The sequence below is a fragment of the Crinia signifera genome, chromosome 8 (assembly GCF_055691185.1).
Source record: "Crinia signifera chromosome 8, ASM5569118v1, whole genome shotgun sequence".
Taxonomy (NCBI): Eukaryota; Metazoa; Chordata; class Amphibia; order Anura; family Myobatrachidae; genus Crinia; species Crinia signifera.
Genome location: NC_139224.1, coordinates 72,642,319 through 72,667,998, shown reverse-complemented (window position 1 = coordinate 72,667,998; position 25,680 = coordinate 72,642,319). Strand labels below are relative to the sequence as shown.

The following is a 25,680-nucleotide window of genomic DNA, read 5'->3' as shown; positions in this document are numbered from 1 at the left end:
TTTTCTAATTCTCTGATGTCCTTTTTATAGTGTGGGGCCCAGAATTGTACTCCATATTCGAGGTGCGGTCTAACCAATGATTTGTACAGAGGCATAATTACTTTTGAATCCCTAGTTTCCATGCCCCTTTTAATACATGCTAGAGTTTTGTTGGCATTTTTTGTTGCTATATTACATTGAGCACTACACCCTAGTTTGTTGTCTATTTGGACTCCTAGATCCTTTTCGAGTACTGAATTACCCAATTCATCCCCACTTAGGTTATCACACTGGCTATTTCTCCCAAGGTGCATGACCTTGCATTTGTCCACATTGAATCTCATCTTCCACTTTTTTGCCCACTCATCTAGATTGTCAAGATCATTTTGAAGCGTGGTGACATCTGATGATTTAATAACTCTGCTCAGTTTTGTATTGTCCGCAAAGATGGATACATTGCTGAGTAACCCCATCCCAATATCGTTAATAAAAATGTTAAACAAAATGGGCCCTAGAACCGAACCCTGTGGCACTCCACTTAGTACTGGAATCATATTTCAAACGGCACTGTTCACGACCACTCTTTGTTCTCTATTACACATCAAGTTCCCTACCCATCTACAGATATTTGCCCCTAATCCCAGGTCCTCCATTTTATTTATCAACCTCTTGTGTGGTATGGTGTCGAAGGCTTTAGCAAAATCTAGGAAAATCACATCTACAGCATTTCCATTATCAAGGTTTTTGCTAACCTCTTCATAGAAACCAAGTAGATTAGTTTGGCATGAATGATTTTTCACAAACCCATGCTGGTTATTACTGAGTAACCTATGAAGTTCTACATATTGCTGGATACCATCTCTTAAAAATCCTTCAAATAGTTTACCCACTATTGAAGTTAAAATAACAGGTCTAGATTGTATGAATGACTTTCTCAGCTCCTGATTGGCCGCCTAGCGGCCAATAGAATCATTCTATAGAGAGGCGTGGAAGATGAAGGATCTCTGCGCCTCTATTTATTTATAAAAAAAAATTTTTTTTACACCTTGCAGCCTGCACGGATCTGATTGATCCGTGCAGACTGCCTCCACTAATTCGTATTAGCGGCCGTATATACGGCCAGCTAATACGAATTAATACGACATCGGAGGTTTACAAAGCAGTCGTATATGACTGCTTTGTAAATTCCCCTCCGGAACACGACTTTGCATACGGCTGAAACAGCTGTATGCAGTCGTAGTGAAAATACTCATACGAAATTTTAGGTTTTCCATTTTAGTAAATTTCCCCCAAAATGTAGAGGGGAAGCTAATTCCTCCCTTATTTCCATTAGTACCCTAGGATGAATCCTATCTGGCCCAGGTGATTTATTTGTTTTGATTTTGCTGAGCCTCAATATTATTTCCTCGGTAGAGAAATCAATATTGAGGTCCAGCTTGTTCATCTCATTTGTGGTATGTGTGCGTTCGACAGTCTGCTCTCCCTTAGTAAACACTGATGAGAAGAACTCATTTAACAGTTCCGCTTTTCCCTTATTCTCAGTAAAACTTTTTCCAGTGATATTGGTTAGTGTGCCTATGTTGTCCTTAATTATACGTTTACTATTTATGTATTTGAAAAACTTCTTGGGGTTAGTTTTGCTTTCAGTGGCTATGCGCTCTTCATCCCTTTTAGCTACTTTGATTGCCCCTTTGCAAAATTTGTTTGATTCTTTGTAATTGGTGAACGCCTCCTCATTTAAGTTATTTTTATAGAATTTAAATGCTCTTATTTTATTGTTGATTGCTGACCTAACTTTTTTGTCCAACCATGGTGGCTTTTTTTATTGAATTTACCCTTATTTACTTTAGGAATGTGTTTAATAGTCAATGATTCGAGTACATTTTTTTAGAGTATCCCACATTTCCTCAAAAACCGTTTCCCACACAATTCTTTTTAGGGCTTCTCTGAATAATTCGAAGTTAGCTTTTCTGAAGTTTAGTATTTTTGCTGATCCTTTATGATGTAATTTACTGAAGTTGATTTCCAGTGAAACCATATTGTGGTCACTGTTCCCTAGATGTTCAATTACTTTTGTGTTTGAAACTAAATCTATGTTATTTGTTAATACCAAATTTAATAATGCCTTATTACGAGTTGGAGCTTCTACCGTTTGTGTGAAAAATTGGTCTTTAAGTAAGACCAGTTTATCACACTGCTTTTTGCTGTTTTACATGTTTCGTTTTTCCAATCAATATCAGGTAAATTAAAATCCCCCATAATTAATACCTGACCCTGATCTGATGATTGTTTGATTTGGTTTAAAAAGAGAGACTCGTCCCTTTCGTTTATGTTCGGCAGTCTATAGCATACCCCTATTAAAATTGTATTATAAGTTTTTTTGTTATTGTCGGTTATCTCTGCCCACACGGCCTCCGTGTAATCTTCCTCTGTACCTGTGCTCATTTCTTTCTCACACGATGTTAAGTTGTTTTTTACATATAGGCACACCCCCGCCCTTTCTATTTTCCCTGTATTTTCTGTAGAGTGTATATCCCTCCATGCTTAATGCCCAGTTGTGCGACTCGTTACACCATGTTTCTGTAATACCAATAATATCATAATCGTCCCTAGTGACCACAGTTTCTAGTTCCCCGATTTTACTTGCTAAGCTTCTTGCATTAGCCAGTAGGCATTTTAATTTATGTTTATTTTTATTTGCGTCCCTAACATTGTGTTTAATTTCTCCTCTGGACTTATTTGTATTCCTTACTAACTTCCTTGTACCCACCTCCCCCTCAGTAGATTCTCTACAGCCCTCCCCACCATGCCCACTGCTCGACCTAATTACAGTTTTGAAACTTCTTCCTATGTCATTTACTCTTTCCCATACCCTAAGGTCATCTGTACCTAAGAGCTGTAATGAGATAAGATTATTGTTATTACATAATATTCCTGGAGCACTCTGGGAATTACCCACAATATTACCCTTATTATTACCCCGGACATTGCCTGTAACTATGTCCTCCCACCCTCCTCCTCCCCCAAATTGATTCTTGACCCCAATCCTACTATTCTCACTATGGGACCCATAGTATCTAGCTACCCCCCCCCCCCCATCGCCTAGTTTAAAATCTCCTCCAACCCTCTATCCATCCTTCCCCCAGCACTGCAGCCCCCCTCCTCATTCAGGTGCAATCCATCACGGCAAAAAAGATGGTGCACGGCAAAAAAGATGGTGCCTTACCGAGAAGTCCGCCCAGTGTTCCATGAACACAAATCCCTCCTTCCTACACCAGTCCTTTAGCCACACGTTTACCTCCCTGATCTCCCTCTGCCTCCCTGGGCTAGCGCGTGGCACTGGTAATAATTCTGAGAATATTACCCTAGATGTCCTCGCCTTTAATTTCATACCTAATTCCCTATACTCTTTCTTGAGGACATCCCACCTACCATTAACTTTTTCATTGGTACCGATGTGTACCAAGACCACCGGGTTGCTCCCAGCCCCTCCCAATAATCTGTCTACTCGGTCCGCGATGTGCACCCGGGAGACATGTTCTCTATTGGCTAATGGCCTACATGTTTTCATCCAGTCTCATGCGCCCTGAGTCTTTCCAGCTTCAAACCTTCACTTGTGTTTATCTTGACCCCCACCCCCCACACACACACACACACAAACTGTGTCTTTCCAAAGTCCCATATCTTCCAGCCCCAGGTTACACTGTTTCTCCAACCTCTTGCAAAGCTAACCACTCTTTCCCCCATCTCTCTCATCTTTGCACAGAGGGAAGGGGTCACTGTTGGGGGGGGGGGGATCTCATCTCTTCACAGAGGGAAAGGGGTAAATGTTGGGGGGGTCTCATCTCTGCACAGAGGAAAATGGGTCACTGTTTTTGGGGCAAAATGAGTGTGTGGGCAGGGGTTGCGCTAGTGGGTCACCAGCTACAAGCATAAACAGGTGTTTTTACCAAACTTCCCATCTCTTCCCATCTCTCCCCTTCACACCCAATTTGGGTTCGATTTCCTAAGAATTGGAGAAAGAAAAAGTGGAGAAAGATAAAGTACGCTGCTAACTGCCATGCTACAGGCTGTGTTTGAAAAGGTTGATTGGTATCTCTTCCCTTTTTCTCTCTCAAACACTAGGTAAATATTCCCCTATCTTTTTCCTTTCTACCTTTCAAACCCAAACCCTCTGCCAATTACACCATCACTGCCAGTTTCTATATAAGCTATAATCAAGGGCTGCGGAAACATATTTCAATATGCTGTTTGGAGAGAATAGTATTATGGGCCTAATTCAGCATATTGAACTGTGGTGCTCTTTACCTGTACTCTATTTTTGTTATTTATTCAATGTAATGCTGTTTTGTCTCCCTGTACTGTTAAATTTTTCAGCGTTGCGAAACACTTGCGCCCTATAAATAAAAGGTACTAATTTCCTAGCATGGCGACTGCGATCAAGATTGTATCCATCGGATCCAAAAAAATCGCGTCGATCGCATCGCATGCAACCAAATCGCATGCGATGGACGCGATTTTTACATTGGAATGAATGTGAAATGGTCTGAGACCCGATTTTACATTGGCCCCAATATTAAATGACCCCCAGACCCCAATTTTTATTGTTTCCCAACTCTGATGGGTCAAATGCACCCCCATTGTTAACCCGACCCCACGATCAACGCCAACCCGAAGCGTGGCGAGCATAGCGAGCCGGCGAGGGGAGGCGGTATGCGTCCTCCGACCTTTTCATACCCCCACTATCCACGTCAGGGTGGAGTTGATTTTATATAATGTGACGAGCGCAGCGAGCCACCGAGCCCGAAGCGTGGCGAGCGAACGCGCATTACTTCACAGGTATTACGCGTCCCCTCACGGGGCTCGTTTCGCTGCGCTCGCCACACTATATAAAATCAACTCCACGCCGACGTGGATAGTGGGGGTATGAAAAGGTCGGAGGACGCGTACCACCGCTGCGCTCGCCACACTTGGGGTTGGCGTTCATCGTGGGGTGGCGTTAACAATGGGGGGGAGGGGATTTGTCATGTCAAATACCAATAAGGGTGGGTATACAATGAAAAATCGGGTCCATTGGCCCATTTAACATTGTTCCCTATGTAAAATCGCGTCCATCGCATCGGTCGCATCGCATGCCTTAACTTAAGGCATGCGATGGACGTGATTTTCTAATTGTCAGGGTAAAGTCTAAAAATAGCCCTGAAATTGCGTCGGTCGCGTCCATCGCATACCTTAAGTTAAGGTATGCGATCACCTGCGACGGGCGCCGTGCTAGGAAATAAGTACCAAATAAAATTATAATAACAATACTATTGTATTGCATAATGTGTAAAAGGGGTATATGGTGTGCTACAATACATTCAAAGACACATCCCCTTTTGAGTGTCCACACCCCCTATTTCTGGAGAGCGGCCCTCATATATCTGCTGGAAGTATTAAGTGGCCCCCCACTGAATACTTTCCTAATAGAGGAAAAAGCAGTTGCTTGCGATCAAAACTCACCACCCAGACAGAAAGAATAACCGCCTCTTGCAAAATATTGGACAATTTTGGACAATTTTATCCATCTGCACAGGTCTATCGCTTCCACTAATCTGCAAGAAATTGTCTGGGAGTGGTCATAGCTGATGTAAAAAAACTCACCTGAAAAACGCCTGGGCACGCTTGCATTTTCACAAACACAACCAGAAAACCCTGTTTCCTTCCCTAAATGCTGGCAATCAAACTGTAACTTCTATGCGACTGCTATGCAGAGGCAGAACTAGTGTGTGGTGGGCCCAGGTGCAACAATATGCTTTGGGGCCCCACCCCAAAGCCTCCCCCCACAGTATGAGGAGACCTTCACCACAAGGTCAAGTGAGGCTGCCTGGGATTACCACTTACCCACACAGACGGAGGATGGTGATCTTCACCAGGCACGATGGAGGCAATGCCCAGCTTCTAATCCTCCTCTGATGGCTCCAGGGCTGCTGAGTAGCTCCTCCAGTCCTCTTCCTCTTCTGCATACTTGGTGCAGAGGGGGAGGGAGACAACAGGAAAACTGGCCAGCTCCCCTGGTCAGGTGCTGCACATTATATGATCTATTGCCGCTTGTACCACTAATCATCTGAGTTTCTGGAGTCCCCGGAGCATCCTGGCCAGCTTGGTTACCGCCAGGCAGCAGGTGGGAACCAGGAAATGATACGTGCAGTGGTGATAAAGAGATATGCAGCCTGCTACACAATCTTCCTCAGCAGCTGAAACTGTCGTCGGGCCCCCTCTGCCTACCGCCGGGTCTTAGGCTATCAGCTAGCAGTAAATCTACTATGGGTGAACCCCCATGTAGCCACCTCCCCTACACTGTGCATAAAGCACAGCGAGGATCACACCACTTAGCCAGAGAAAGTGCCTGTGCTTACAACCTATCAGCCAATCAGGAGCAGTCACTGCAGCTTCTCCTGATTAACTACCGGTCTGTGAGTTCCCATTGGTTAGCGGATTTTAAAATTCTATCTACATGGCTGCCCGCTGGTTAAGCAGCACAGTCCTTGCTCGCTGTACTTTACACAACTGGAGCCGCAGCTGGGCTGGCGGAACCACGGCCCCCAGCAATGAAAGGGCCTACAGCCATGGACATTACTATTACTAATAAATTATTTGTACTAGTAATGTCCACGGCTGTGGGTCCTTTCATTGCAATGCACCGGTAGTTCCTCCTCTGCTGCTATGCAAATAGATATTTTCCTATTTGTGGTTGAGCATGGTCAGTGCAAATCCAGCGCACGCAGAGTCGTACGATATTTGAACGGATTGTGAATTCTCTAATTAGTGATTCATGCTGAATTACAGTAGGTGGACATGCCATCTAAACACAGCAAAAAGCAAATGGCAGCGATGTGCGTCTTCAAGTACATATTGTATAATAAGCCAACAGACAACTGTTTCATGCTTTTGGAATATTTCACTCTATGCATCTATTTAAAGTTGTGTCAGATGGATTAAAAACTTTCCACTATAATGTATTCTGATTGCTGGCCATATACCAAAGAAAACAGGAAAGTATAAAACTCAACCTTGTTAATATGCATGATGTTCTCTACTTGTTTATCAGTCTAGAAACAGACATGGAGAAAGACCTAATTTTAGAGCTAAAAATATATTTTTAAGAATATTTATATTTACTCAGAAACAAAGTGGGTACTACATACAGTATATTCCCATATACAATACACAGAACAGCATCCAACATGTAAGGATAGCTTGCATCCATAGCCTCATGTCTAAATAAAAACCCATAAAGGTATCCCCAAAAGCCCTTTCTGAGTGTTATTGTTCACAATATCCCTAGTGTGCATGGGGCTTTACTCCAGGGTTGCCGACTCTCCCGGAATGGCCGGGAGTCTCCCGAAAATCGGGACCCCCCTCCCGCCCCCCCGGAAGGGTGGGCAACCCTCCCGGATTCAGGGGGGACCCCCCCTGCGCCCCGGATTGCAGCATTAAAATGCCGCAATCCTCGGGTCTCAGAGGAGGGGGCGGAGATAAAATGACACAATCGTGTCATTTTAGCCCCGCCCCTCCACGGAGATCCATGAATTCGGCAGTTTGTCATCATAGGGACGGGGCTTAGTGATGGCACACTTAAGCCCCGCCCCTTGAGCGGCTGCTGGAACTCTCCTCTCGGGCTTCTCCCGGAGAGGAGAATTATAAAGTCGGCAACCCTGCTTTACTCACGTTCTAATAATATGATACAGTTTGTAGGCTACTAAAATTCACTACCAGCCATGTGAGATTGTTCAGATGGGATACGGTCATATTGTCTACAGCATTTAGGTCTACAAGCATTAGGTCTACACCACAAGGTCGACCTGCATTTAGGTAGACATGCATTTAGGTCGACATGACTTCGATCGACATGACTTCGGTCGACAGGGTCATTAGGTCGACTTTTATAAGGTCGACAGGGTCATTAGGTTGACATGGGGAAGGTCGACAGGCAAAATGTCGACATGGGGTCATTTCACTGTTTATGAGTCGACGTGCCGACAGGTGGTATTTCATGCCCTACCATCCACTAGGGTGTGGTGGGAGAATAAAATAGTGTGCTGAGCGTAGCGAGGCACCACGTCCGAAGCATGGCAAGCGCAGCGAGCCATGTGAGGGGACGCGGTGCTATGTTGACTGTGTCGACGCTTGTAAAAAAATAAATAAAAATAAATAAAACCGTGTTGAATTTTTCACTGGTTTTCGACCTAATGACCATGTCGACCTTCAGTCAGGTCGACCTAAATGCAAGTCGACCTAATGGTGTAGACCTAATGCTTGTAGACCTAAATGCAGTCTGACGAATGATCCCATTCCGTTCAGATTATAGGAAGCAAACTCAACTGTTCTGCATGTATCACATTTGTTTTTGATTAGTCATAAACTTTACTTCAGGGTTGCCTACTTTTAAAGTGTCTCCTCTTGGGAGAAGCCTGGAGAAGAGTCTGTCAGCATCTCTTCAGGTGGCGGGGCCCGATGTAGACATTATGAAGCATAAATTACAGAGTTGATATCTTTAGCCCCGTCCCCTCCCCGAAAAGCTGTGAATCGCTGTAATTTACCTTTGCGGCCAGGGACATTCCGGGGGTGCCCACCTTTCTGGGGGGCCGGAAGGGGGACCTGATGTTCTTGAGGCTTCTGACCATTCAAGTAGGGTAGGCAACCCTGCTTTACCCTGCCTATCAGGCCTTAAGAATGGTGCTTCTATTACCTAGTAGAATATTACCTTTTAATTTGACATGAGGTCACTTCTAATATCTAGATTCACAGAAATAGCATTTGCATAACATTTCCATATTGTAATTGGTGGAAGGTATCATTTTCATATATGTAAAACCCAGTTTAATATGAATCATCTCTTCTTGTTGATTTTAGCTTGATCCGTATATACATGTTTCAGAATCGTCTTTTATACTTCTACTTTTTGTCTCACAGTTGCTGGGTGACTACGACAAGGTGAAAGCCATATCAGAGGGAACTAACTGTAAGTGTAAGTGTGTTGTGAAGCCACTGAATAGAGACTCATGTCAAAGAATTAACAATGACCATTCACAACCAGAGGACTTCTATACAGTGGAGACCATAACATCAGGCCCAGACTGTAAGTGTGCCTGTGTTGCACCACCATCTGCCCTAAATCCTTGTGAGGGAGATTTTCGGCTGAAGAAACTTAAAGAAACAGAGAAGAATGGCTTTAAGGTATTTGTTTTTTATATATCATACAGATTATACATTTTATCTGTTGGGACTGTATATCATACTTGCCTACCCTTCCAGAATTGCGGGAGGGTCCCGAAAATTGGGTCCCCCTCCAGGCACCCCGGAAGGTTGGGCAAGCCTCCCGAATTCCTGCCCAGCCACATAAACCCCCTGCAGCCCACTTCTCTGCCAGTAAAATACCATCATTCACGGCTCTTCAGGGAGGGGGAGGGGTTTAAATTGCACCATTTAGCCCCTCCCCAAGGAGCCATGAAGCACGGTGTTTAATGTAATGGGGACAGGGCTTAAAGACATCAAGGCCCCCACCACCCCTGGATGTGCTGTAGAGTTTCTGCCAAGAGAAATGTGGAGAGGAGACTGAAAAAGTAGGCAAGTATGCTGTATATTAACTGTTGCTCTTTATCACGTGTTATAGCCACTTCAAGACATTAATGGTTACAATTTCACATCAGTGCCCCAATACCAGGTATCAAACAAGCAGATTCACTTGCAAGTGATTCCAACAGTAAAGCCTCCAAAGGTTGATGTTAAGAAAAAAATAAATGAAATAAACTGCAGTGGTTCCCAAACTCGTCCCTCAGGACTCCACACAGTTCACATTTTCCATGTCACCCGACAGGTGCACTCATTACTGACTGACACATTATAAAAAGATCCACAGATGGAGCTAATTATTTAATTTGATTCTGTGAGGAGACCTGCACAATATGCACTATGTGGGGTCCTGAGGACCGACTTTGAGACCGACTTTTATTAAATAAGAGGAAACACGACCCGAGTTCTGTAATAACGTTAAACATGTGGGGCCTATCATTTCTTTTAATCGTAGTTTTAGAAACCTACTGTAGCTACCGGGGCTGGCTGGCTACTTTCAGCAAGTGGCCCGACTCATTGCAATGTAAGAATGGATGTGATAAAAACAAAAACCTGTATGTGTGGTCTAGTATTTATAATATGGATGTGGCATAAGGGGGTATAAAATCACTTCCATTTTTTTTCACCAGATGAAAAAAAACTACAATAATTTGTCAATCAGTATTCAATCACTGGCGTTTTCGATGGTTTTGGGTACATTTACTCAAATACCATTTTGTTTTTTTTCTGTCCAATCTGCATAGGTGAAAACAGACCCAAACTTGGAGGAAAACGCCCATGAATTTGACATAACACTAGGATCTGCGGCAAATTAGTGGTTTTTTCACCATGCCGAATTATTGCCAATTTTTTGCCACATGATATTTTTATACCTACGCACTGAATTTTTTGTGCGTTTCTTGTGACTAGCAGCTGCACTTCAACGGAAGACTGGGTCCGTTTATTGTTGCAAGATAGAGAAGTGGGTTGTTGTGCCACGCTATGTCACTGAAATTCTACAAGTGGTTTGACAAAATAAAGTGTTGTTTATTTACACACTTATCTGTACACACACAAGAAAATTGGCCTTTTCAATAAACTGTCTAGTCATTGGTGGCTAGAATAGTAGATTCCTTCAAGGTCAATTTTAACTTAAAATACTAATGACAAACAAAATAATGCATGAATACTGTGCCTGAAATACACAAAACAATGGAAAAATGTATAGAACAAGTAGAAAAAATATTAGAAAAAATCTATCATGGCATGAATTGCACGTCCCATATATTGTATGGTGTGTACACTCAGATTGGATGTTGTGTACGCAATAATGTCGTAGTTTCTCAATGGATTCCTATATTCTTGCGGTGTGCAATAGTGAAGCGGCATCCCGCTATTTGTAATCCTTGTGGGTTATTTGTCCTGAAAAAGAATGTCGATACCTGTGCGCGCAGTGCTTCGTGTTCGGGTGTGTTTTTTTCTGCTTGAGGTGGCTGGGGAACCCCGGGTCCCGGACTCTGGGTGCTACATCTGCGTCCTGTTCAGCACCGGCAGCTCCGTGCAGAAGAACGGCTGACCGGGCTCCAGTAACCACAGACGCAGCTCCCTGTCTGTATGAGGTGTCGCAGCTCACCGCTTCAGGATGCCTTGCTGTCCTTTGCGGTGACCGCTTGCCTCGTTACAGGACCCTACTGGCTCACCTTGCTCCTCCTCGTGCTGGTACTCACCACTGCCGTTACACCTGCTCCGTGTCAGTCTCTCTCCGGCTTCTGGTTGTAGCGGCGTGTGCACCCGCCGCTCTCCTTGTTGTGGGGTTTTCACAGGTACTGGTTCTCTGGTTTACTGGAAGTGTTGGTGATAATGGTCTGGACCCTCCAACGCGTTTCGGCTGTTATGCCTTCTTCTAGGGAGATGGATTGTTATGCGAGTCTCTCAGTTTAAATATCCCTCCAATTTCGTCCTCTCAGTTTTGATTGGTTCTTAGTGTGGTGTCTCTGATTGGTCCTCAGAGCTTGCCATTGTAAATCAGTCTGTTACTGTTTTGCTCCTGCGCTGTTTCACTTGATGCATCTGTCATTGTTTTAGTAGCATGGTGACATTGTATTCTGTGATGGAAAGCACTTCTAAACTGTTGCTATTTGTGTTGATGTGCTTTATACATAGTTAATGCAATTTCTGGTCTAGTTATATTTGGGAATTATATTCATTTATTTATTAAGCATGGTGACATTGAAAGCATTCTTTCTATCTTGCATTCTGTTGTTGCTTTTTTATGGTCATGGGGATTAGTTACCTAAGGTCTCATATGTCCTTATTGTTTTAAATGGGTAAGTTCCAGTCTGCTGACAATGTTGCTACATGTGTCTTCTACTCTGGTGCATATGTACTATTCATTTTTTCCCGATTATAGCTTTCACCTCGTTGTCTTAGTTTAGTCCCCGCGGTTTCAATGTTTTTAGCTCGTACATGTATTTGAGTTCAAGTTTGTTGATCTTATGTATGAAGTCTCCTCCCCTCCAGTTGTTTTTGACTTCTACAATACCTATAAATGTTAATGAGCCTGGATCACCATTATGATGATCATAGAAATGCTTAGGTAGATTGTGTTCCTCATTCTTTTTATTTATATTTCGAATGTGCTCATATATTCTTGTTTTTAGGGGTCTCGTTGTGCGTCCCACATACTGTTTACTACAGCCACATTCTAGCAGGTATATTACCCCTTTACTGTTGCAGGTGATTCTGTTTTTTATCTTGTATATGTCTTGGGTTGATGAGGATTTGTAAGTTGTTACTGGTTGGGTCGTTTTTTGTTTTTGGTTTGTGCAGCCTACACATGTCCCACAATAGTAAAATCCTTTGTTGGATTCGTTTTTTTATTAATGGTTGACTGAATTTGTCTTTTGGGGGGAATGTGATTGTTTATTCATTTCTGTTTTATGTCACAGGCTTTTCAGGACACTATTCTTGGTCTGTTTGGGAGGATGTCTGAAAGTGTCTCATCTTGTAGTAGTAATGGCCAGTGTCTTTTCAGTATGTTGTGTAGTTGTTTTGATTCCTTTGAGTATAGTGTGATGATCGGTACTTCTTTATATATTTCACTAATCTTTTCTTTGTATTTTAGGAGATCAGTTCTCTCTACTCCCTCTATCTCTTTACGTGCTGTTTCTAATTCGGTTAATTTATATTTCTTTGAACTGTGATATCATGTCATTACTTTGTTCTATAATGTCTGTGTTTTTGGTGCAGTTGCGCTTTAATCTGATGAATTTACTTTTTGGAATTGATTTTAACCAGTTGGGATGATGCCAATTTATGGATAATATAAAGCTGTTGACATCAACTGATTTTTTGAAAGTGTTTGTGTGTATTCTTCCGTTCTCAATGAAAATCCTGAGATATAAGAATTCTACTTCTTTTTTGCTGTATTTATTAGTGAATATCAGATTGTTATTGTTGTTGCTTATGTACCCCAGAAACTTCTGTAAGGATGTCTCGTCTCCTCTCCAGATGAACAGGATGTCGTCTATGAATCTTTTCCATAGCACAAGATTTGCCCCCGGTCCGCCCTCCACCCATATATACTGGTCCTCCCACCAGCTCATGAATAAATTAGCGTACCCAGGGGCAAATCTCGTGCCCATTGCTGTCCCTGTCATTTGAATGTAATATTGGTCTTCAAACCAAACATAGGGCCTTATTCTGATCGGTGCGGCCCAATCAGAATATGCGGCCGCGACCGTGCAGGCGAATCCCCGCCTTCCATACGGATCGCCACCTCCCGTCCGTACGCGGATATGTGGCGATCCGCATGAAATTGGACGGGGATACGCCTCCTCCGTCTTGGGAGCAGCCCCTGCATTCGATGGTCGCCGAACATCGAATGCAGGGCCGCACGCTCCACCAGGTCCCGCAACACAAGACCACACGGACACTTGTCCGTGTGAAATCTTGTATGGGGGCGGGCAGCTGACATCCGGCGATGTCAGATGCCCGCCCCGTACCCACGCGTCACGGCCTCATTACCATGCATACGCCCCGCGTTTGCATGGGAACGCCCATGAAACGCGGGGCGTATGCATAGGGTAATGAGGATAAGTAGCCCCTCACGCCCCTCTACGCCCCCTGTGCGGCGTATAAAGAATCCATGCGGCGAAATCGCCTGCACATGCGCAGAGTGACCTCTGCACATGCGCAGACGATAAACATCGGCGGCCCGTACGCAAGCGGGAATATCCACACCGATCAGAATAAGGGCCATAGTTATGTTTTAAAATGAAGGTAATACTGTCTAAGATGAATTTGGTCTGTTCGGGTGGGATTGTGGTGTCCTGGTCTAGATGATACTTGATACTGTCTGTGCCTTGTTCGTGATCTATTATACTGTATAGTGAGGTGACATCCGTTGTAACTAGCCAGAAGTCATTTTCCCATGTTTGGTTCTGTAGGTGGTTCAGTATGTGTGTTGTGTCTCGTATGTATGATTTTTGTTGTTGTACGTAGGGTTGTAGAAAGGTGTCAATGTAGTGGGCAAGATTTGATGTTAGTGAATTTATTCCAGATATGATCGGTCTGCCTGGTGGTTTGGTGGGGTTCTTGTGGAATTTAGGTAAATAGTAGAATACAGGTATAACGGGGTTTTGGATTTGGATGAATTTGTGTTCTTGTGGATTTATAATTCCTATCTCGTTGCCTCTTCTTAAATGTTGTTCTAGTTCTGATTTAAATTTGGATGTGGGGTCGCTTTTAAGTTTTATATATGTTGTTTCGTCATTGAGAATGTGATGTTCTTCCTCTAGGTAGTCTTGTTTGTTGAGGATAATTACCCCCTCCCTTGTCTGCTGGTTTCACAAATATTTGTTTGTTGTTCTGTAGGTCTCATAGGGCCTTATTTTGGTTCATTCTTTCTGACAAAATCCTTCTTAGATGGGCAAAACCATGTGCACTGCAGGTGGGGCAGATGTAACATGTGCAGAGAGAATTAGATTTGGGTGGGGTTTTACTTCAAAGTGAGATCTATATTGCAGTGTAAAAATAAAACAGTCAGTATTTTCCCTGCACAGAAACAAAATTACTCACCCAAATCTAATTCTCTCTGCACATGTTACATCTGCCCCCCCCCTGCAGTGCACATGGTTTTGTCCATCTAAGAAGGATTTTGTCAGAAAGAATGAACCAAAATAAGGCCCATAGTGCCCTTTCTTCTTTGTTAGTAATGTTCCTTTCTGTTGGTTTATGTGCAATGCCATCAATGTCGCGCTCTACCATTTTTATGAAGGCATCTATTTGTGGGCCCTTCATGTGGCTGGGGTAGAAATGGAATGCTGGTTTTAATTCTGTGTGTTTGTATTTGGATAATTTTGTGTCATTCCTAACTTCTGCTGGTGTAATGTTGCTGAAATATTTCTTTAGTGTTAATTTTCTGGCAAACTTATGCAGGTCTAGGTAGGTTTGAAATTTGTCAATCTTATTTGTGGGGGCAAATTTTAAGCCTTTGTCCAGAATTTTTAGATGATCCTTTGTCAATTCGTGGTTGCTCAAATTGAATATTCCTTTGCCTATCTCCCTGTTTTCTTGGTTTTTCTTATTGTCTTTCTTGTTTTCCCCTCCCCTGAAACCTCTTCTTGTTTTCTTGTGTTGGTTTTTGTATTTCTGTTTTGTTCTTGGTGTGTCTGGTGTGGCGTACGTCTAAAAAAAGGGTTGGTTCTGGGGTGGCACATGTTTCAGTGTCTTCTGCTTCTAATTGGGTATTATGTGTGATTGGGCTACTTGGTAAACTTATGTCGCCCAGGAGGCTCTCCTCAGTGAAATTCCTCTCCTGAAGTGTCTTCTTCTATTTCATGTACGGAAAAAGAGATGTCTGATAAGGTGGAGTTCAAGCTTTCTTGTGTGCTGTTCCCAGCTGTGTTTGAATTTGTGGGTTTTGTATGTATTTTAGTCATATACTGTTGGTATGTCAAATTTAATCGTTTGTATACCGGACTCCTTAGTGGTTTGTTTTGTTTGTTGGTGTGGGCGGGGGTTATTGTTTTTCTATTTTTGGTGTTTTTCAGTTTTAGTGGTTTTACTCCAAATTTGTCTATAAGTATTTTTTTATTTTTTTATCAATGAGTTGTTTTTCCCTGTGCAGTAGTCTATCCTTGGTTAGATCTGATAGTGTAATGAATTATTTCTCTTCTTTGAAAGGTTCGAGTTCTTTGTCTAGTTTGTCTATCTCTTTCTCAATGGTGTCTAATTTGTTTGCATTATTGTCAATAATTAGTTTCATCATTTCAAATGAGCAATCCTTTAGTATATTGTTCTATTTGTCCATAAAGCATGTGTCATTTAAGTCATGTGTTGGTGCTTTTTTTACTTGTAGTCCTTTTGGTAGAATGTTGTTTTGTTCATATAGTTTTAATGTCTGCGTCTCCCACCACAGTCTTGTCTCTTTTGAGATTAATTTCTCTAGTTTAAGGAATGTATCACAGAAAGTGTTTAGGCGGGGTGGTGGGTTATCCCCTAGTAAGGGGAGAAAAGCTTCATTTGCTCTCTCTAGCCTGTTGTTTCTAAAGTCAGTTAATCCCATATATAGATTCTTGCTGCCGATAAGCAGTCTGATTGTACAGTATAAAAGGGAATATTTTTATACCTGCGCACTGAATCTATTTTTTGTGCATTTCTTGTGACTAGCAGCTGCACTTCAACTGCAAGTCACTTTTTTTGTGGGTCTGTGTTTTCTGGGACAGAGTAATGGCGGTATCCCAGCTCTGTGGGTCCTGGACTTGTGAGCCGCACCTCTGGTCCGCTCACACCGGGAGTCGTGTGTGTGTGACACAGCTCCCCATGCTGCAGTGACCATGATGCACCGCTCTCCAACTAACAGGGGTTTGCAGACCACCACTTCGAGCTCTCCTCAAGCCCAAAACGGTGATCGCTCACCTCCTTACAGGTCCCCTGGCACAGGTCCCATTTTCCACTTCCCATACTCACCTCCATTGGTGATGTTTGGGGTTCAGTGCTGCTCTTCTCCGGATTCTGTTCAGCGTGTGCACACGCTGGCTGTATATGTTCTGGAGCTCCTGGGGTGGTTGTTCCATCTTCGCTTTGTGGGACAAAGTGTTGCATGGTTTAGTGATATGATGTAATTATCCCTCTGATGCATTTCGGCTTCTTTTTGCCTTCTTCTATGAAGATGCTGCTTACTACCTTTGGGGCTTGATTTTGGTTGGCTGCTTGTTCCCTTTCATGAACAGAAAAAAGAACCACTAGGCGCCGTATGTACACACAAAAATACAATTTAATAACAACTTAATTATAAATCACAATAACAACATTAAGCGCTTGAATTTAGATATTATTATTATTATTATTATAATTTTATTTATAAGGCGCCACAAGTGTTTTGCAGCGCCGTACAAAGGAACAATACAGGGAGACAAAACTTGGCATAACATTGAATAAATAACAAAAATACAGTACAAATAAAGAGCACCACAGTTCAATACACCTTACAGCTTAAATGTAAGTAGTGAGGACTCAATCAACATACAACTAGAGGCTTGAGGCCAATGATGGAGATGAGTATGCAGACGAAGATGGTCACTGAGTGTTGGAGTAAAGGAGAGCTGTGAGTGAAATGTGAAGAGAAGTGGGCTTTGACAACAGGAGGGAAGAGGGCCCTACTCGGAGGAGCTTACAATCTAGTAGGAAGGGGAGACAGACAGATTACAAGAGGTGCAAGCGAGGGGGTGGTGGTTAGATAGCAGGATGTAAACAGGCAAGGGGTCGGAGAACCAGCTGGTTTATGCAGTGGAAGGGTACGCTTTGATGAATAGGTGAGTTTTCAGTGCCAGTTTGAAGCTTTGCAAGGTCGGGGAGAGTCTAATGGAGCGAGGGAGTGCGTTCCACTGAAGGGGTGCAGCACGGGCAAAGTCCTGTACTCTAGCATGGGAAGCAGTGATCAGGGAGGAGGAGAGACGACAGTCGTCAACTGACCGTAGAGGGCGGGAGGGTGTATGAATGGAGATGAGGTTAGAGATATATGGAGCAATGGAATTAGAGATGGCCCTGTATGTGAGTGTGAGGTGTTTGAAGAGGATTCTGTAGGGGAATGGAAGCCAGTGCAGATTTTGTTGAAGGGGAGTAGCAGAATTAGAGCGGCGGGAAAGGAAGATAAGCCTGGCTGCAGCATTGAGGACAGATTGGAGAGGAGCTAGTTGGGATTGAGCGAGGCTGGTGAGAAGAGCATTACAGTAGTCAAGCCGTAAGATGACCAATGAGTGGATGATCAGCTTAGTTGCACTCTGTGAGAGAAAGGGCCTGATGCGAGCAATGTTGAGTAACTGAAACTGGCAAGAATGGGCCAGGGCTTGGATGTGAGGTGCAAAGGAGAGGGAGGAGTCAAGAGTGACACCCAGGCAGCGGAGTTGGGGAACAGGGGAGATGATGGTGTTGTTAACAGTGATAGAGATATTAGTAGGGGGCATAGTTCTGGGTGGGGGAAAGATAATAAGTTCGGTTTTGTCCATATTCAGCTTCAGAAATCGCTCAGACATCCAGGTAGAGATGGCAGAGAGGCAGTTGGAAACTTGAGAGAAAACAGTGGGGGACAGATCAGGAGAGGAGAGGTAGATTTGGGTGTCATCTGCATAGAGGTGATATTGGAAGCCAAAGGAGTTAATGAGTGCACCCAGAGAGGAGGTGTACAGAGAGAACAGAATGGGGCCAAGGACGGAACCCTGAGGGACCCCGACAGGAAGGATAGAAGGTGGTGAGGTAGAGCCAGAGGCAGAGACTGAGAAGGAACGATTGAAGAGGTAAGTTGAAAACCAGTTGAAGACTGTGCCAGAGAGGCCAATGTTTTGGAGTGTGTGGAGGAGGAGAGGGTGATCCACAGTGTCAAAGGCAGCAGATAGGACCAAAAGGATAAGCAGGGAGAAGTGACCCTTGGATTTGGCTGACAGCAGGTCATTGGTGACTTTCACTAGGGCAGTCTCAGTGGAATGAAGTGGGCGAAAGCCAGATTGAAGGCGATCTAGGATGGAATGGTCAGACAGGTAGCTGGTGAGACGCCTGTAAACCAGCCGTTCTAGTATTTTAGAGGCAAATGGGAGAAGAGAGATAGGGCGGTAGCTTGTGGGAGATAAAGGGTCCAGGTTTTGTTTTTTAAGAATAGGCGAGACCAGAGCGTGTTTGAAGGGTGAGGGAAAGATGCCAGTAGAAAGAGATAGGTTAAAGAGGTTAGCAAGGTGGGAGCAGCCAGTGGGGGAGAGGGAACTGAGGAGACGGGAGGGGAGAGGGTCCAAGGGACAGGTAGAGGGGGGAGAGGATGAGATGATGGAGTGGACTTCCTCAGCTGTAGTAGGGCAGAAGGATGACAGAGTGGGGTAGTTGGGAGGGGAGGATGATTGGGGTGGGTGGGCAGCAGAGGGGGTATGGGAAAAGATATCAGTTCGGATTACCTCAATTTTAGAGAGGAAGAAGGAGGCAAAGTCAGTGGCAGTGAGGGATGAAGGGAGGAGAAGTGGTGCAGGGCGAAGTAGAGTGTTCAAAGTTTCAAAGAGACGTCGGGGATTGGAGGAATGGGAAGAGATGAGAGATTTGAAAAAAATTTGTTTGGTATAGGAGAGAGCAGCGCTGTAGGAGGAGAGAATAAACTTGAAATGGAGGAAGTCTTCCAGAGAGTGAGATTTCCTCCAGAGGCGTTCAGCAGAGCGTGCACATTTTTGCAAGAATCGTGTTATTTTGTTGTGCCAGGGTTGTGGTTTAGAGCGTCAAAGGGGGACAGTGTGGAGGGGGCTACAGAGTCGAGAGCAGAGGTGAGAGAAGAGTAATAGAAAGAGGCAGCCTGGTTGGGGCAAGTCATGGTTGAGAGAGGAGAGAGGAAAGTCTCCAGGGAAGACAGGACAGTAGGGTCAAGAGACCCGAGGTTACGTCTGGTGACTGTGGGTCTGGGCAATGAGGGGAGAGGGGAGGTGAGAGGGTGAAAGAGAGCAGATTGTGGTCAGAGAGTGGGAAGGAAGAATTAGCGAAATCAGAGAGATTAAAATGGTGGGTGAAGACTAGATCAAGGGAGTGTCCGAGATTATGAGTGGGGGTGGAGGTCCATTGAGAAAGTCCAAAGGAGGTGGTAAGGTCAAGAAGATTAGAGGAGGCAGCATTATTGATGTCAATAGGAATGTTAAAGTCACCGAGGATAATAAAGGGGAGGTCAGAGGCAAGAAAGTGTGGAAGCCACGCAGCAAAGTTATCAAGGAAAGGGGAGCAGGGGCCAGGGGGGCGGTAGATTACAGCCACAAGGAGGTGAATAGGGTAGAAGAGGCGGATAGTGTGTACCTCAAAGGTGGAGAATGTGAGGGAGGGCTCAGGTTGGATGGCGCGGAAGGTGCAGTTGTTGGAGAGGAGGATGCCCACTCCTCCACCCTGGCGGCCATCCGGTCTGACCGAGTGTGTGAAGGAGAGGCCTCCATAAGAGAGGGCAGCAGGGGAGGTAGTGTCAGATGCGGACAGCCAGGTTTCAGAGATGGCAAGAAGATTAAAAAAGTGGGAGATAAAGAGGTCGTGGATAGTTGGGAGCTTGTTGCAGACTGATCTAGCATTCCAGAGAGCACAGGAGAAAGGAAGGGAGGGGACAGGTGAGATAGTAATTAGGTTGTGTGGGTTGTGGGTGCGTGTGAGAGGTGTGGAAGATATTCGTAATAATTACCAGTACTGATCCCGGGGATGCAAAAAGATTTGCACAAATAATACAGCAACTTGCTGTCAGTCCCAGCTACGGGATAGAAGTCCCATCAATTGGCGGGGGGATGATTTAGAACTCTCAGTGAGTTTTGCTGAGTGTGTAATTTTTTGTATTTACACCTGTGAGCCCCTGTGGGAAACAGTGGGGCAACTGTGGCACTCCGTTGGTAAGTAGGGTCCAGAGCAGGGAGGATGGAGGTGTGCACAAATACAGTACTCACTGACTGTCCGCAGATAGTGTCAGTCTGTCACCAATAGTGTTATCCAGCGGGTCGACCTCTGTGTGTGCACGGAGCCTGCTGTCACCTCGCAGCGCCTGTCTGTCTCCATGCTGTAGTAAGCCAAAGTGAGGAGTGCACCGGGAAATCTCTACTCACTAGAGGACGCAGCCGCTGTGACCAGCATACTTCAGCGTGCACCCGTCCCGCTGACTGGTGATACAGCGAGGAGATAGTCACCACGCACCCACCAGCAACACTGTACCCACAGGCATGGAGGGACAGGACAGCCCGGGTCGCGCGACTTCGCCCGCAGCTACAGTATGAATCCCTGGAACATACATGACTAGGGGACACTACCATGCCACACACAGGGGACCTGCTGCTCCTTGACTCGGTCAGTAAGATCCACTAGATACAGAGGGGGTTGCAGCACTGGTACCAGTCAGACACATCCAGATCCAGGCACAGAGAGAGCGACTGCAGCAGCGCTGCCGGCTGACTAAAGTTTACACGCATAACCCGTCTACATAGAACTTTAGTCACCCTGCCGGCTGACTAATATATATATGATATATATGGGTCAGATATGGGTGTTTAGGGTCTAAGTTTTTGTCAGCCGGCAGGGTGACTAAAGTTCTACGTAGACGGGTTATGCTACAAAAACTGTGGAAGCCCATACAGAGCTAGACACAGATATTAATAGCTTCAAACAACTGCTGTGTAACAAATAATCACTCATATCACACCAGTGAAGGGAATTAATAATTGAGTGACACACAAGGATTTGCATATGACTGAGTACGGATGCCAAATTATTCCAGACAAAGGATTAATTACTAAAGAAGGAATTAATGCATTCCCATGTACACCTTAAATCAAACTGCCTATATGCAAATAAGAAATAATATATGAAACAAAATAACTTCACACATGGGCCCTTATTCTGATCTGTGCGGAAATTCCCGCATTCTTACGGAGCGGTCCGCACGCCACGGTGTTTTTCCGCATGCGGCCATCGTCCGTAGAAACGCCCACGTGTCCTCCGCATTCGGACGGACTCACTCTTTAAGAACAGGGCGTGTTTACGGACGACATACAAACCATGCGTGTGCGGGAGAAACACTCCGATTCGGCACGGTATTACAGAGTATTACAGAGTATGCTCGGGAATACCGCATCCGACCGGGAGCCAAGCGGTGCTACCGCACGTAAGCGGAGTATTTACGCCAAACAACCCACTATGAAGTATCTTCTGCAAGACATCACATGACCCACTTATTCAATTACCTATCCTCATAAAAAACTGCTTATTTGGAATTGGAATCAATTAGATTCCAATATATCCTTACAAGCATGCCTAACACATGCATTGCACACATTAACCCTTACAGCAATTGAAGTGCAATGGTTTCAATTAAAGCACTGACAAGCGTCCTATTAGTGAGTAATGAGTAAAGGAGTAGATTGTATTGGGTTCAGGTGTTAATGGTTGTAGTCATTAGGCGTACGTTCGCCTACCGCATGAACGAGTGGTGTCCGCAAAGCAATAGTACACTTGTGGACACCGCACATTTCAGCCCTTTTTGCTCGCGTGCATTCGGAGTGGTTTCCGAATGTACGCCCCCCAACATAAGTGTACTCCCCCGTGTCCGCCCATGTTTCCGCCCCGTTTTGCCCACTTTGAAACTACGCCCATGTGTCATTCCGCATGACGCCCATAATACGCCCCTATTTCCCGACTGATTGCGGTGACCAGTTTTGGACGGGCTTTGTCCGAACTGGTACCGAGTCAAGGCGTGGCACATGCGCGTTGCGTTCTCTACGCATGCGCAGACGCCGTAAAGACGCAATCCGTAAGAACGCGGTAAAGTCCGCATCAATCAGAATAAGGGCCATGGTCTTTTTAAGAGAGAAGCTACCAGAATACAGCCCCAAATTACCTGTTTAATAAGAAAATATTTCTCTCCGATAAAACTCTGCTAACTCCCGTAAGAAGCTTAACCAATGAAGAACTAACCATAAAACAGTTAAGGTGCACATACACTAGTAAGATTTATCTTCAGATCTGGCTGGTTGGAACAAAAACATGGTTATGGATGAGTGACAGTTTGTCAGTTTTCCAGCATTTCCAAGCAAATAGTCAACTGTCATTTGCTCTCATCCATAACCAGGTTTTTGTTCCAACCAGACAGATCTGCAGATAAATCTGCGTGTGTATGGCCACCTTTACATTGTATAACTGGCAAGCAGCCCAGAAAACAGATCAAAGATTCATGATATAAGCAGAACTGAAAAAGATACAAAGTACAGAAATATATTGAAAAAGATACTGTACATAACAACGGAGAATCCTGCATATTCTTTCTAAATGGTGAATAAAGTGCATCTATAGCATTTACACTATGTCCTTACTGCGCACATGCCCAACATTGGAAATGCTTAATGTCTCTCAAGTGATCCTACAGTTTAATTAATACTAGCTGCAATGTCTTGCGATAAATTTCTTACCAGCGCTGTGGCTAGACTTGATCTAGAGACCAGACTGACAGGCTCATAGTCCCTCTATGCGGATGCCCTGCACACCATCTACCGTCTCCCCACTCAGTGCAGGCACAGGAGGAAGAGCCCCAGGTCAAGGAAGGAGAGGCGCAGTGTAAGGGGGTCACAGGAGCAGAAGTGGCGCAGTGTATGGGGAGCAGCAGCACCGTGTATATGGAGGAGTGGCGCCATGCACAGGGAGCAAAGGTGCCGCTTACTGGGAGTAGCGGTGCCGGGTAGCAGGAAAAGAGGCGCTATGTTCAAGAAGTAGTAGCGCTGAGTCACAGGGATAAATGATAAATGGAGACAATGGGTGGGGGCGGCGCACATAGCGCCACTTTTCCTGCTACCCGGCACCGCTACTCCCAGTAAGCGGATTCAGTATTGAATCCCGGCGGTCGGGATCCCGACGTTCAGAATCCCGACGCCGGAATCCCGACAGCCGAAATGCCGACAAGGGGGGGACGTGGATCGCCCCCCCTTGCGGGCTCGCTGCGCTCGCCACGCAGCGGGCCCGGTGCCTCGCTACGCTCGGCACACTAATTTATTCTCCCTCCAGGGGTGTCGTGGACACCCACGGAGGGAGAATGTGTCGGCATTTCGGCATTCCGGCATCGGGATTCTGAATGCCGGGATCCCGACCGCCGGGATGGTAACTGCATCCCCAGTAAACGGCATAGTGTAGGCGCCCATACAGTCGTGACTTCCTGTCACAGTGAGAGCGCCACTGCCCCGGTTCCCATAGTCGTGGAGCACCTGCCAGTGACCGTGGTGTAGCGACGGGGGATCGGAGTAGGCAGAACGGATGCAGGGGCACAGAGGAATGCCGGCAACCATAGTGTAAGCTGCCCGGGTACCGCTCTGCCATCCCACCGCTTACAGCCTGCCATTCATGCCCGAGCACTATGTGTTCCGTCTAGGGTTTGTGTCCCGTCTAGGGTTTAAAAGGTGCTCTGTTCTCAACATGAATTTGCCAGACATGGTGCACATTATGTTACACTGTGGCAATGTAATGTGTAACATAATGTGCACCATGTCTGGCAACGTGCAGCTGCAGAGCTACTGTGTGAGGCGTCAGAGTTCCAGGGCTGGTGCAGGTTGGGCTTTTGGGAGTTGGGATTTTACTGGGGTTCCCAAACGCTGCATGTGTCGTTCCCTTTGGAAGTTGAAGTTGCTGCTGTTTGAGGTCCATTGAAATGAATCTCTCTGAAAGCTGAGTTATCTGGCTGCAAACAAGATTAACCCCCCCTCCGTGCCGCTGGATAAGACTAGTGCGCTGGGTGCATGATGTATCAGCCGTGGAGGGGTTTATCGGTAATTGTAATTGTGCTTGTAAAACAGTAATATTTCCACCCAGGGCCATTTTTAGCTATATATCAGAGGGGGCACGGGGCGACCTGCTGTATGCTGAGGGATAAATTAGGATGTTAGTGCAGCCATCTGACTCTGGTTAATTGGATGCGGGCAGGACGATCCTGAATGCCTTTCCTTATGCTGTAAATCTACCTTAAGCTTCCCCTGCCGCTTCCTCCGTCTCAGGCTGTTAGGGAATTGGCAGATTTTTGGCTGATTTTATTAGGATTTTTTATGTAGACTGATATCCAGATTTTTGTATATTTATCTTTATTATGAGTCCACAATTGATTCTATTTGTGTCTGCGGCTAATGATCATTTAACCGCTGCTCTCTATATCTCTAAGAGGCTTCTTAAAGTTTAGACGCATAACCTGTCTATATGTGCTGTAGGAGAGATCATGCAGCTATGGAACGCCCACATGGGCGTTCCAGCTTTGGCAGTATAGTCGCAAGGACGGCAGCATATCGGTCGAATGTGCGTACACACTGCAGTTTTGTTCCGATATGAGGCCGTCCTGTCGTATGAAAATTAAACAGCAAAGAACCATCGACCGATCGAGTATGGACGGTCAAGACAGTTTTTTGCCGTTTATCGCTCGTACGGGACAGCGTACACACCTATACAATTGAACAGCTGTCCGACCCAGAACGGAAGAACGGCCCGACAATTGCATATATGTGTACATAGCTTTACTCACTGATGCACGTGGGCAGTGAAGAGTAGTCCATCTTAACCCCAAAAAAGAGCTGATTATTAATACTGTGAGAGAAAAGTGTCATAGTAACACAGAGTGCATAACAGCTTACTGTGTATAAGGCTGCGGATATCTGGGGTAAATTTACTAAGAAGGGAGTTCTACTGAAGATGGGATGTTGCCCATACCAACCAATCAGAAACTAATTCTTTATTTAGCAGGTTCTATAAGAAAATACTGTATATAGAATCTGATTGCCCAAAGCAAAATCTCATCTTAAAAATAACTCACATATTAGTAAATAAACCCCTTTGACTTGCCCCTCTAAATGCATGTGTGGTCAAATTTGATATAGAGCCAGATGCAGTTGCTCGGGTGAGTAGCTAGATCTCCCAATGTACTGTATGGGTACTTTTAATATAATTCAGCAGAAACCATATTTAGTTCAAAAATAAACAATTAGGACAACACAAATGTTATAATAATGATTTTGTAGTTCAGCCTAATTTAATTTGAGATATGAAAGCAAAAAAATATTTTTATGATTTTATCGTAATGTGTGTATTATTTTTAAT

General features: G+C 44.8%; 1 protein-coding gene across 1 annotated transcript in view; it reads left to right on the top strand.

Moving 5' to 3' along the window:
- Positions 1 to 25,680, top strand: part of OLFML2B (olfactomedin like 2B) — a 244,089-nt gene that overhangs the window by 72,120 nt on the left and 146,289 nt on the right. Inside the window, exon 2 of the mRNA XM_083156672.1 lies at positions 8,935 to 9,198. Coding sequence (XP_083012798.1) covers positions 8,935 to 9,198 — 264 coding nt within the window. The remainder of the gene's footprint in view (positions 1 to 8,934; positions 9,199 to 25,680) is intronic.